The sequence below is a fragment of the Pempheris klunzingeri genome, chromosome 11, assembly GCF_042242105.1.
Source record: "Pempheris klunzingeri isolate RE-2024b chromosome 11, fPemKlu1.hap1, whole genome shotgun sequence".
NCBI lineage: Eukaryota > Metazoa > Chordata > Actinopteri > Acropomatiformes > Pempheridae > Pempheris > Pempheris klunzingeri.
The window spans coordinates 11,950,075-11,963,273 of record NC_092022.1 but is presented as its reverse complement, the minus strand read 5'-3'; the positions used below and the strand labels follow the sequence as shown (position 1 = coordinate 11,963,273).

The 13,199-nt window shown below is 41.5% G+C and overlaps 2 protein-coding genes across 3 annotated transcripts in view; one reads left to right on the top strand and one right to left on the bottom strand.

Annotated features, from left to right (window-relative positions):
* arhgef25a (Rho guanine nucleotide exchange factor (GEF) 25a) overlaps positions 1-3,643 on the top strand; it is a 32,930-nt gene extending 29,287 nt beyond the window's left edge. Inside the window, exons 14-16 of one of the 2 annotated variants that reach the window (XM_070840056.1) lie at positions 42-271; positions 519-653; positions 1,652-3,643. In XM_070840056.1, coding sequence (XP_070696157.1) covers positions 42-271; positions 519-653; positions 1,652-1,774 — 488 coding nt within the window. In that variant the 3' untranslated portion in view covers positions 1,775-3,643. Of the gene's footprint in view, positions 1-41; positions 272-518; positions 654-1,648 lie in introns of both variants that reach the window. The other variant, XM_070840055.1, reaches the window with a different exon arrangement.
* Positions 3,644-5,411: 1,768 nt separating this feature from the next.
* Positions 5,412-6,881, bottom strand: sp5l (Sp5 transcription factor-like). The gene is made up of 2 exons (XM_070840285.1): positions 6,828-6,881; positions 5,412-6,449 (listed from the first exon to the last, which is right to left on the bottom strand). The coding sequence occupies exons 1-2, from the start codon at positions 6,879-6,881 to the stop codon at positions 5,412-5,414; spliced, it is 1,092 nt and encodes a 363-aa protein (XP_070696386.1).
* Between the last annotated feature and the right edge of the window lie 6,318 nt (positions 6,882-13,199).

The window sequence follows — 13,199 nt, the reverse complement described above, 5'->3', positions numbered from 1 at the left end:
GAGTTTTATCAGAACTGTCACTGTTTCTCTATGTCTTTCAGCCTTACAGTCGCCTATTGAGTACCAGCGACGAGAGAGCAAGTCTAATAGCCTGGGCCGCTGCATGAGGCCCCCTCTGTCTGCTGCCAGTGCCCTTCGACCCCACTCCTCTGCCTCTATTGACCGTCATAAGCTGCCCTCCCTTCACTCTCACAACACCTCCCTGCCCACACTCTACCTACCCAGCCAAGGCCAGGGCCAAGGACCCAGCGAGACATACTCACTGCAGGACGTAGGTTTCTTTACCTGTCTCTTTCTCTGCCCTACATACAGTGACACAGTCCCGCAGTAACCGGCTGCTCAAACACAGCATTTCTTTTTATGAGACACTTAAGACGCTGCCAGGCTTGCTAATCTCTTAAGCTTTTTTGGCTGCGGGACTGCACTGTCACACAAATGGAATAATAAAAACAACAAATGGTATTGTGTGCATGCACAACATTGTTAGAAAGTGACCTACCTGTTGTTTTCATCTGCAGCCCACTGTGGTCCAGCCAAACCCTGCTGACTCCCACACTGTTTCTCCTTCACATATCCAACTGGGCTTCACCGATCAGCCAAATTGTCAAGCTGTGTCAAATGGGCTATACACACCCACCACACAAAGTGCACAGGTAGTGTATATGCATGCATTTAGAGACAAAACTGTGTATATTGGGGCCTCAGTGTTACATTTAACATGTCGTTATTTTGCACATAGCTGAACATTGTGCTCCTGGGTTTTCTAGCAGTCATTATTCAACACCAGCTTTGGGAAAATTTATGACAAAACAAGCCGCAGGAGGCTAACCACTGGGGACATAATGGGCCATTGTACAATGCCTAACAATAATTCCAGTGTGCTCATTAATGTTAATTAAAAGATGAAAGACTTTAGTAAATGCTAACCATTTATTTAGACACTCATACAGTGAAGGGATGTGTTGAGTCATATGAAGAGTTATTTCTCCCCCTATTGGATGAAAAAGGAATAAATATGAATCAAGGTATTTCTGAAGGGAATGGATAACAGCATTAGCTGCAGGCAGTTGAATACAAAGAATGAACATTTGTACATTTCAGTGTTTTACAGAAAATATCAACTTTTTACAGAATTCCTGTCCTGTCAGTCTTTATTTTGGAGTCTTAACCATCTGGTGAGTCAACAATGGGAGCATCCTGTTGTTGGGCTTTACATTAGATACAAACCATTAGCAACGTCACCCTCTGTCATCACTGGGCTGTTGTCCTCGGTGAGATTGTGCGGACAGAGCAGCAGTTGTTGTTCACCACTTCTCTGTTTACACAGGCTGGATAGGCTTTATACAAAACAAACAGGAAACAGGCTGAGCCAGACGAGGAAATCAAGAGGAGATGCTTATCAAAGGCAGATAATCGCTGTCTATACTTGTCCTGGGGTTGAATAGATGGAACTTGCGCCAATGCATTTTTCGACTGAGGCTGTAAAGGAAGAATTCCTGATGTACAACTTTTTCACATTTTCCATTAAATGTTTGGCAGGTTATTTACACTGTTATTGATAAGTGTGAAGGAGAAATTAAAGTTTTATATGTGTGTGCAGGAGTTTATAGCTTTATAGCTGTGTGATGAATGTTCCATCTCTCCCCAGCAGAGAGCAGGAGAGGGCTGCCGAAGGGGTCAGGCTGCTGATGTTGGGATCCAGGCCCCCATGTCAGGCCCCTCTGCTGGACGACGCCCCAGCAACCTGGCTCAGCTAGCCGAGGATGACCTATGAACTCCGATAACTATCTGTCTCCTGGGTCAGGAGGACAGCAGCTAGCACCACAGCTGTGGAGACATAAACACTTATCTACTGTCTGTTTATGCCAGGCTGGACCCTCACCTGGTCCAGTTGTGATTTCTGGAGGATAATGAAAGAACCTGAAGGAGCATATGAAGGAATTATGGGCTGCAATTATAAAATGACTCTGCTCTTGTTTTTAGAGAGCCATTTAGTGGGGGGTGACTAGCCTTGGTCACCTTGAGTGTACATGAACAGCACCCAGTGGGATGTTACTGGGCTCAGACACAATTTCTGCTTTTTACCTTTTTGAGAGTTTGTATACCATGCTCGTCTCTCTTTCGAAGGACAAGGGGAATTTGTTTGAAGAAATAACCATTCCTAATTGGGGCGGTCACTGGAGTTACGTGTGCCTGAATGTATGTTTATGCAACAATGTGTGGATGTGTTGGAGTGCATGAGAGTGTGCAAGGAGTGGCAGTGGCTTCTCTTGTACTCATTTTTTTTTTTCTTTCTTTTTCTGATGCCCCATTGTGAAGAACACCGACATTAATACATTTTGTCATTCCCCTGCTGACAACTGAGTTTGCTGTTTATGTCGACAAGAATAGGAAACGCTGAACACTTGATTTGAACATGCCGCGAGGAGTTTACTCACTTGAATTTCAACTGAAAGTGAAAAACTTTCTTTCTTGCCACCGTGTCGAGAGCTCCTGTGTGCTCTGTTATTCTGTTTGACTGGCCCCTGTTTGATCTGGACAAAAAAGGCATGATAGATCCCCCTGGAGGTCCTCTGTGGGTATGACGTCACATTAGAATACATTTTGCTCTTTGGGCAACTCCAGAGGTGTTGCTAGAAACAGTACGTGCATTCAAAGGGACTGCTGTGCTGACCCAAAGTGTTGCATGCAACATCCCCTTGGCGATTGAGTAGCGCAATGCTGCATCACACAGATTGTTCCTTCCATGCTGAAGTGAGGCGCTTGTGGTTTTAGATGACACAAGTCCTTAAAAGTGCATCGGTTTAAACTAATATGAATTGTTTTATTAGTCCACTGTTGTCATGTCAAGGCTGTGCACCATTTCTATAATCTCTGTTAGCTTTTGCCCTCATGGACTAAATACTGTACAGTGCATACCATAAAGGCAATCATACATTTCCACTTATAAGATGAAGAATGACCCAGGTATGCCAGGAAATGTTACTGTTCCAGTTGGTTAAAATGAAGGATAATATGTCGCTGGACAAACGGAGTAATGCTGATGAATCTGCATGTTTCCTCTTCCTCAGACAACAGTGCCAAAAACAGCAGCTCGCCACTCAAAATTTTCATGCTCTTACTCCATAGTTCAGTTTGCCACTACTCTAACTAAACAATCGCAGATATCTGTGTTTCTATCTGGATTATCACGCCTAAGTGGCCAAAACAGGAGAGCAGAGTAGATGAAGGTGGCTATCCTGTTAATATCAGGTCATTTCTTCTTTGTGGCCAGTAGAGGTCCCCACAAGGCTTTCACTCTCAGTTTAGTTGGATCATACAGCTGCACCAAAGATTAATAGGCCTCATATTTCAATGCTCAAAGCTGCTCAATAATCTGTCTGAAAAACCATAATAAATTACTCAAAGTAAACTGAAAATTGAGACATTAGGTGAGTGAAGGCATCTCACAGAATCCATATGCAGTTAATGTGAACTGGTGTGTTTTCATTGGGGATTACTGATCTGTATTAAAACACGATGATACCACTACAGAGAACCAGAAGCAAGGACGTAAAACCAAGAGAGGGTTGGTTAATGCCATGTTTGACTGAGTAGAAACTGTTGTATCATATCAAATAAAAAAGTCTCTTTTTAAAGCTAAGCGCAGTGTTGGTGTTTCTCTACACAGCCTCTCTTGATTCTGCATACTTTTAATGTCTGTGGAAGCTTTAATTAATACTGTCATCATTAGGCATTCTCACTTTGTGCCCATTGCTTAGTAATTTAACTAATAGTTACTAATGTTTTTTTTTTCTTCTATAGAGCCCTTGAAGGCCCTCAGATTCCACTTTTGGGAGCCTCTGTTAAAAAGAAATGCAAAGTATTTTGCTTGCTTCGACATCCCCCTTGGAGAAAGTTCAAACAGGATTAAAAACAAAGAGAAGAAACCCCTGGATGAGCAGACATCTGGTTGGCTGGCCTCTGAATAAAGCCCCATTCTGGGCAGTAAAGCAGGGCCGATCGTAACACGGCTGTGATATATGGAGGCTGGGGACGGAAGGGGTGGGGGCGGTGGGGTGGGGGGGGCGTGAGGGGTATTAACTTTCACAAGGGTGCAAAATCAAAGGGAGTTCCTGTCACCACCGAGGGGGTCTCGACAACAGGGGTCCCATTCACAGGGAATTCCTCTCCAGTGCCCTCTGTTGCATCTGTTGACTCAATCTTCTCCATTGAGAGAAAGAAAACACTCATTAAAAGCCACATGACTGTGAACTTGATTGCAGCAGGCGAGACAAACAGCCCCATCAATAGATTGAGTATTTACTTTGAGGTGTGAAAATCTTTGAACAGCCCACCATGTTAGGTCTTCTTCAGGAGCTTCTTCCTTCACACCAACAGCACAATGAGCAGCATTAATATTCTGAGTGCAATTGAATTACAATTCAAATAAAATGTTAGATCTTTAGGAGCTCTGGGGCACTTGAATTCACAAATTTATTGAATGAGCTAAGAAGGTTAAAGCCATTGACTCTCACTGTCAGTCATAGATATTTACTTCACAATCAGTCGTCAAGATGTAAGAAAATCACATTATAAGAAACAGAGAAATTGTTTCAGCAAGGACAATGTTTATTAAAATTTACATGCGGCCATAACCCCAATAAAATTGTTCATGATATTTATACATAATTTACAAAGAACTTAAAAATTTTAAATGTTTGGAGGAATGGTGCTTCACATTTCTGCTCAAGAGCAGATGAGATAAATCTGTAGATCAAAGACACATTTCAAAAACAATCCCTACCTTGAAGCTGACAAATTAGGATATGTTTTGGAATAAAAATCTAATTATCATCAGCAAGAGAAGTGTTTTTCCAGTCTGAACCTGTTTTCAAGAGTGGAAATTATCATTTTTGTGCAGCAACCTTTAGCTGCACTAAGGCATACATTTATTTTGATCATGATAATATGAACAACATATTAACCTAAACCTTGTGGAATTTCGCTCATGTCTGCCACTTCCTTCGTATTGGATAAATTATTTACAAAATGAACTCTGAAAAAAAAAAAGATTTTCACATCGGCTGAAATCTTCAATTGTTTAAGAAATCAATTTTGTTTCAGGTGAAATCAGTCTGTGCGGCATTTTGAAAAGTACACTGAATTCAGCAAAACTCTCACAATATCACTGAAAAAGGCTTCAAGTGTTCTTTAAAGGTGCCTTGCCTTAAACAGCACACAATTACTTTATTAAAATGGTCTCTAAATATATTTTCATGGTACTACTTGAAGTCAAATGCAGAGCTTTGACAACAGAAGATATTTGGGGAGCTTGATGCTTACCCTCTAGTGCAAACCTATGGCAGTAAGTGTAAGTCACACAGTCTGTTCACTGTTGGTAATTATTTGTGAATGATGGACCACAGAGATTACTCTCTCTTGATATTGGTGAGCAGAGGGTCTGTGCTCTGTGAAGGCTGCCCAGACCGGCTCTTCCTGGTCTGGTGGGTCTTGACATGTTTGGAGAGGTGGTCACTCCTCATGAACCTCTTGCCGCACTGCTGGCACCCAAAGCGCTTTTCTCCAGTGTGAGTGCGGAGGTGCCGCTGGAGCTCGTCTGAACGGGTGAAGCTTTTACCACAGAAGAGCCAGTTACAGATGAAGGGCCTCTCCCCGGCATGCCAGCGCAGATGTGCCTTGAGGTGAGAGGTCTTCTTGTACACTTTGCCACACTCTGGGATATGGCAGATGTGCAGTCTCTTCTTGCCGAACTCTAACCCCCCACCATTCGCCTGGCAGTTGGGGCATTTGCAGCGGCGGCAGCGGCGTGTGGAGCTCAGCAGGCCCTTCGAGGTACCCTGGAGAAGAGCGGCTATCTGAGGCTGGTGCCCCAAAACCAGCTGTCTCCCTAGGGAGAAGGGATGGTTTGAGGGGGTGGCGTTGGTTTGGGGTAGGCTCCACCATTGCTGCCCTTCCTCCATATGGCCTCCAGGCAGGTGATGCCTGGCTGAGGAGTTCTGGAGGAAGCTGGGGAAGTTTTGTCCCACACTGTTGTGCTGAGGATAATAGGGGCCGCCGGCCTGTGGCTGCGAGGACAGCACTTTGACAGGGGAGAGTTCGAAAGAGTAGGAGGAGGGAGGTTCAGCTGGAGGGGTGAGAGGCAGCTCATGGTGGTGGTGATGATGAGGGTGATGATGATGGTGACCCAGGCCAGACTGCATGTGTCCGGAGAACTGCACCTTGGGTACGGTGAAGGTCATCTGGTGTGTGCTCAGGGCTGTGCTGGGCGCCATGTCGTTGCTCCAGAGCTGAAACATTCCTGACGTGGAGCTGACGGTGCTTTCATAGGGGAACTGGGAACCCTCTGAGCCCATACTGCCTCCCACCTGCCAGGCCTGGCTACAGGTGGTGGCCAGGAAGGAGAGGGCGTTAGGTGCTCCCTCCGGAGACGAGCTGGGCGTCCGGTCCTATGTGGTGACACACAAACACACATCAGATTACATGGGCCACTTTGATGATAACTACAAGTATAAAATCTACCTTAATCTCAATAAGCATTTTCTTTTATTCACACAATCACAAAACTTTCAAAAACTGATTTAGTTTATTTCAGTTAGTTCAGATGAATTATCAGTTATCAAATCATTGATTACCTGGTGTTTCATTTGCTTTATTATTTCAGTCTCTTTTTCTGTGAGCCCAGTGTTTGACAAATGATTTTTACCACTATAGCACATCTAATTACTTTCACATAACGTGAAGCATATTCAACCACTGGTGTCTTTCACCACCATGAAAATAGGTAATAAATCCAATGCGTCAAAAAGGATGATTATACAACAAACCTGTAAAAATGTGTGCAAAAAGTTGTCAGTCCTTTGTATCGCCAGGGCAGCCATCTGTCCTCGCGCTCCTTCCAAACGCACCTGCAACACAAACTGCGCCGAGAGGCGACGACGCACAAAGTCTAAACTAGAGCTCGGAGCGCACAAGAAAACGATGCTCACATTCGGGTCTTGGATGACTCAGACACTTTGGCAGAATAGACAGGGAAATCCCGCGTCATTCAAATGTCCCTCAGTCCGCTAGGTAAATATTTCTAGTACGCTCGCAGTCCAGATGAATTTGGTGCTGAAGCAGCCGAGGATGCCCGTCTGAAGTCAGAGGCAGAGAGGCGCGCAGTAAATCCTTGCGATCATCTCAAAGGCGCCTGAGCTGCATCTTCTCTTTATAGAGAGAAAAGATCCTCTCAACGGGGTCTCCAGTATGATGCAGGAGAGCCAGTCAATAGAGGGGAGATGTGAGGGAGGAAGGGGGGGGGGGGATTGTTAGGTGAAGGGGTGGGCTACTCATAATTTCACTCAATTTCAACCAAATGCTGACCCCAAGGACTGACTCCTCCTCCAATTGTTCTGGAGGAGAAAAAAGAAGAAGATTTGATTCATGATAAGAACTGTCCTGTAATATTTACTTTTCACGGCATCACATCAATTTGAACTTCTGGCTTCATCTTGTGTTCTTTCCCACCTCTTTAAATTTCAAAAGAAACCCACACAACTACATGATTAAAAACCATTTCATAGTGATAACATTTATTGTTTCAGCAACTTTCAATATCTACATTTAGGACTACATTTTGCACAAGAACAAAATGCTTAGTCTGATGAAAAATAAAATAGATTAATATAGCCAGCTTAGTCAAAATATTTTTCACTCTGGGAGTATTTGCATACTGCTTCAACTCCACTACGGGAATTCAAGTAAAGATAGTAAATACATGGATTTTTATTTTTGGCAGCAATCAGTGATGCCATGTGAAATGAAAATGTGGGCAAACTATCATCTCTGTTCAATAAATATCAATACAACAACTATCACTACAAAGAATAATGGATTTATATCATGTTGTGCACCACTTAATGCTCAAAGTAGGGTGAACACTAAAATATTATGTCAGATGGGCTGATTTCAGGTCAAAGAGGTGAATAAATTTAGTTTAGATTTTGTTCCTGAAATATCTGGTAAGAATAGAGACTCACGTGTACTTTTGGTTTTGTTAAATTCAAGATATACAGCTGGAGTTAATGTGTATAATTCTGATGAAATGATGTCAATCATGCACTCTTGAAATGGCATCGCCTTGCAGATGATGGGCATAAAAAGTTTTTTTTTTACTTTTTGTGTGGAGGTGAATAAGTGGACAGTAGTTCTCCTGATGACACATAACAAACCTTTAGTTTCTTAAGGCGGCAGCAGGCGCTTTCTCGGCCTGGCAGGCCTGAGGCTCACACACGAGGAAGACAGTCACAGTATTTTCCCTCACAAAGCTAATTGATAAAACTCAATCAAAGCCTCAGAGTTCTCACCAGTGGGTGACATGTCAAATAGGCTACCCTGTGTGACATTCTCACATTTCAGAGTTCAAGTAGAGGCCGCTTCAGATCTGCTCCATTAAATGCAGATTGAGGTTTAATCTCATTCTGTAAATCTGTTCACCATTACAATGTTAAGAGTTTAAATCCAGGCTGGGAACCTGTTTCTCATGTAAATTCCTAGTTCCTCACTTATCCACTGCTCCCTGTTTCACAGACTGTGATCCTTAAATAAACATACTCAAAGGAGGAGCCAGATAAAGTTAGAAATAACTAAACTTAAGAAATGTTTCCTTTATAAATTTTGTTTTAATTGTTAGAATTAACAGCTTTTTGAAAACTAAATGAAAGGCAATACATGTAATCACTTAACTGTACCATTTGGTTAAGGCCTTTTTGAAGCTATTGGTGTGAAGGCAGAGCTGACAGAGTGTGTTATGTCCTTGACAGAGAGACACCTCAGCTTTAAACAAAAGATTTCTCCAGACTCACCATGACATGCAGACTTCAGCTGGAGTCAGCTAATAAATCACGCAGATTGTGTACTTTTTAGGTGGGAACAAAACTGAGAAAAAAGGAAAATCTGTGTTTTGGAATAAGAAAATGATGATATTTCTCCATAAAAATATTCACAGGACATTTGAACGGGCTGATTATATTTATTGTTTTACTCAGCAAAAGCAGCAAGTCCAAGAAAGATACTTTTTAATGAATTATAATTATAAATGTTTCCTAATGCCTCTGAGTTGAAACACAAATTCAACCGAATGGTTTCAGAAAAGATGAATATCTGCAGGTCGATACAGCCGTTGAAATAAGAAATAAATATAATGCAGAGATTTAGTATGATACAAGTACCCCATGCAAACATTAATACACATGATGTAATTCCAGCAGCGTTGAGAAAAAATACTCTAATTCCAAATTAAAGTGAACATTAAGGATGAAAGAAAACAGTAGTAAAGGAAAAGAGCGCGGAGGACATGAAAATAGGAGTGTATCTTGGAGGCAGAGGTATGCTATGTCTCTGGTTTATTACGGAGCAGAAGTTGTTAATTACCCTGATTCTTATTTCCTGTCCCCTCTCCCCCACGCCACCCCACCCCCACTGTACTGCCTCCCAGATGAGTGGCTTTGAAGTGCAAAGTACTCTCTCCTCACTTTGAACTGTGAAAACAATGCTCATGTGGTGGTGCTTACCTTCCCCATGTTACCTCATTTAAATAGACCTGGATACGGCTTCCTCAGTTTTCAAGGGAAAACTCATTTCCAGAGAAAGAGGTCCCTGTGTTCATTAAACAGCTGGTGAGATTGCTGGTAATCAGGCCCCTCCGTCATACATTACAGGCTGCTCTGACTGGGTGGCTACCAGAAAACTCAACTTCAAAATGGACACAGACTACATGAGGCGATGCAGACAAGCTCGTGCACTTATTTCCGAACAAAAAACCAAAAAATGAACAGACATTAAGTCTCAACAGGGTTTTCTGTCCCGATACTGGAGGAGATTTAAATCCCTTTTCCCAATGTAGAAAGCAAATGGTGATGTTTTTGTTGCAGGCATCTTACTCTTAAGCTCAGAACGTAGAATATGCAAGTAGCTTCTCAAGCTGTTTTTATCATGCCTGGGGGGCAGTTTAAAAGCCTCAGATCACTAAATTGTCCCAGCTGTCTTGACCATCTGCACTAGAAAAGGGCAGCCATGGAGGGGAGCAGCCTTTGTACTGGTGGTCATGTCAAAAAGCCAATTTTACAGCACTGTGCTGACTCAATGGTCCTCATGTGACAAATGTGGCCTAATGGATGAGACAGACAGCATGTAAAAGCCTGCTGCTAACTGTAGTGCCCCACTCTGTAACCATTCACCAATCCAAGGCAGGACAAGATGGGGCGTAATTACCATGACACTCGGTTTCATTGGCATGAGGAGTAACACCAACAGCTGGACTTTACAGTGCAACAATTTAATACCTCATTCAGGAGTCTCTTTCCTGTGTCCCATTGAGCTAGAAATGTGTTTGTTTGTGTGTGAGTGGCTGAGAGGGAGGTGCAGAGGGAAATATTGAGGAAAGATTGATGCAGAATCAGACAAAAGGTTTACCTCTGTAGCCTAATGTGCCTTGCTCATTAGATGATTTGCAAATCACATTGAGCTCATTGATGTCCTTGTTTCCTGTCTGCCCATTCAGACATGCAAACCTCTTCAAAACTCACCTCTTACCCAACCTCAAAACTACCTCTGCTCTTGATTTCTTTCTATATTTCACATTATTCCTAAAGACATTTACTTGGCAAAGCTAAGGCCCAATGAAGGGACAGAAATATCGTGTCTTTATGAAACTGCATTGCAAGTAAAAGGACAGTATGTGGGAGCTTTGTCTTCTCTTGCCTCGGGACATTTTCTCCTATGCACCGGTCTACAAGAAATACAAGGTGTTCATGAACCTTCAAAACAAAATGTTAACTAAGAAAACGATGGAGCAACTGAGGAAAACAAATGGTTTTCTTCATCTGCTTCTAATCACACATGGGTAATGCAATGGTGAATGAATTCTGGAGGAATATGTCAATAACATCATTCAGTCATATAATACATTTTTTTGGAGGAGTAATTAAACATCAGTTCATAATTCCCTCATTTTTACTTATGTGAGTGTATAATTGCTAAATTTAATTTTGTTTTGGTTTTATCTCTCACAGATGATTTAATTTAGATTTTAGATTGCAAATGAAATAAAATGGTAAATCCTGTTATGTGTAATCAGAATCTAACACAAATTAAAGCATAAATTACAGAAGTGCTGTATTTTTGCGTTTGTACTATAGCACCCTGATATCACAACAAGAATTTTTGGTGATTGCTACTCCTGCACCATGGTTTACATTGCTAGGTGTTTGAGAAATAGAAAAATGTAATGATTCCCTCATCTCTTGTCCATTAGCATGTACGAAAACCCCAAAATCTCCAGTCTTGGGCAGACACAGGCAGACAGCACGCATCTCCACTTGTCAAAGAAAACTTTTATCAATACCAAGAGCACTTGAAGTTTGTTTGCATTTTGTTTTCCAGCACTCTTAACAACTTCAGAAGTCAGATCACAGGAGTATCTGATCAAAGCGCTTCGTGGTTAGTTCTGGAAACACAGGAGTGCTACGCCACGCTTTGATACTCCACATCAATATTTCAATTCAACAATCACTTGACATGCACCCATACTCCCGGAGACGAAAGAGGAAAGGGGAGAGAGAGAGAGAGAGAGAGAGAGAGAGAGAGAGAGAGAGAGAGAGAGAGAGAGAGAGAGAGAGAGATCCAGGGAAGATGGGGCAGGTTTGAGACATATATATAAAAGAAATGGATTGAAGAAATCGTGGCCTTCTTCACCTTCATGGCACCACTATACAAAAAATGAATTAATGAACTGAGATGGCCCTTACACTTCTAATGCAATCTACTAAAATCTTGAATATGGCAGCCTATGTTAAGTCAGTAAGTTTTATCATGCAACACATTTTAAATAATTTTAGATTTCAGAAACAACTAAATGTTTTGTTGCCTGGTAACTTCATGTCACAAATGGAAAATTAAACCACAAAACTGACTTTAACTTTTTGTTTGAGAGTCTCAAGATTCACAATAACCTTACTTATGTATCAGTGCTGAAGCTAAAACACTTGTCACAGACTGAAACGCCGAGCCGAGGATGTGTTTCATGTTTTATCAAAGGAAAGTAGTACAGGAACTCTGCAGTGATAAAGATGAATACAGTCCATCTGCCAAATGTCACTTTCATGGTGCTTCATAATCATTTCATCATCTCAACAGGATATGACACGCTTTGAAGGTTTCGGCCTATAAAATATTGTGTTTGATCTGAAATAGAGACTTGTGGCGAAGTTGCATGAAAAGACGTGTAGTCAATCAAGAGATAATAAGTGACACTGCAACTAGTTAAGCCTTAAATATGGAGAAATAAATTGAGTTATGTACAGTCAGTTAAGGGCATAGTTAAACATTTTGGGAATTACCCTCATTTGCTTTCTTGCCGAGAGTTAGACGAGAAGTTTGAGACCACTCACATAGCTGTCTGTTAAATATGGAGCTGGAGGCAGCGGTCAGTTAGCTTAGCTTAGCATAAAGAATGTAAACATGGGAAAACAGTTAGCCTTACTCATTCTTAAGCTCATCAAATAACAACAGAAGTTTTAAAACAACATGTTGTAGTTTTTGGGGGCTAAACGTGGGAACTTTTCTTAACTGGGTGCAGAAACTTCCAAGAAGTTTTGACTGGTTGCTTGAGAACCTTACGGTGAAGACAAGACTTCATTTAATCAAACAAATGAGAAAAACATGTTAATCAGGGAGTCATAGAATTGATGGTCTGCAGATTTTGTTACTTTTAGACAGAGCCAGACTTGCTGCGTCTCTTAGTTTCCAGTTTTTTACGCTATTTTGAACTAACCAGCTGCTGGTTCCTGCATCATATTGAATGTACAGACTAGAGACTGGTTTCCATCTTTTTATTAATATCAAGCAATAACTTTAATATATATGCATCTATAATTAACTGCATGTATATGCTGCACGTTACAAACCACAGCCAATAGAGATACTATGTGTTTCTCTAGTTTATAGGTGTATAAAAATATAGTTGTTTTCATCTACTTTTACATAATAGATATACATTTTCTACTCATCTTTGTTTAATTTTGTGTCTACATTATTGCATCTTGTGGATGACAAGCGGAATCAAATTCCTTGTAATTGTCAACATACTTGGCCAATAAAGTTGTTTCTGATTGCTGTTAAATAAAAGATGCTGACAGTGTGTCTTACATCCTGAATTG

Excerpts from the sequence above, each read along its gene's own strand:
- sp5l (XM_070840285.1), bottom strand. The coding sequence starts at position 6,881 with ATGGCTGCCCTGGCGATACAAAGGACTGACAACTTTTTGCACACATTT. Across the intron at positions 6,450-6,827 it reads TTTTGCACACATTTTTACAG|GACCGGACGCCCAGCTCGTC; the intron begins GTTTGTTGTATA and ends GTCACCACATAG.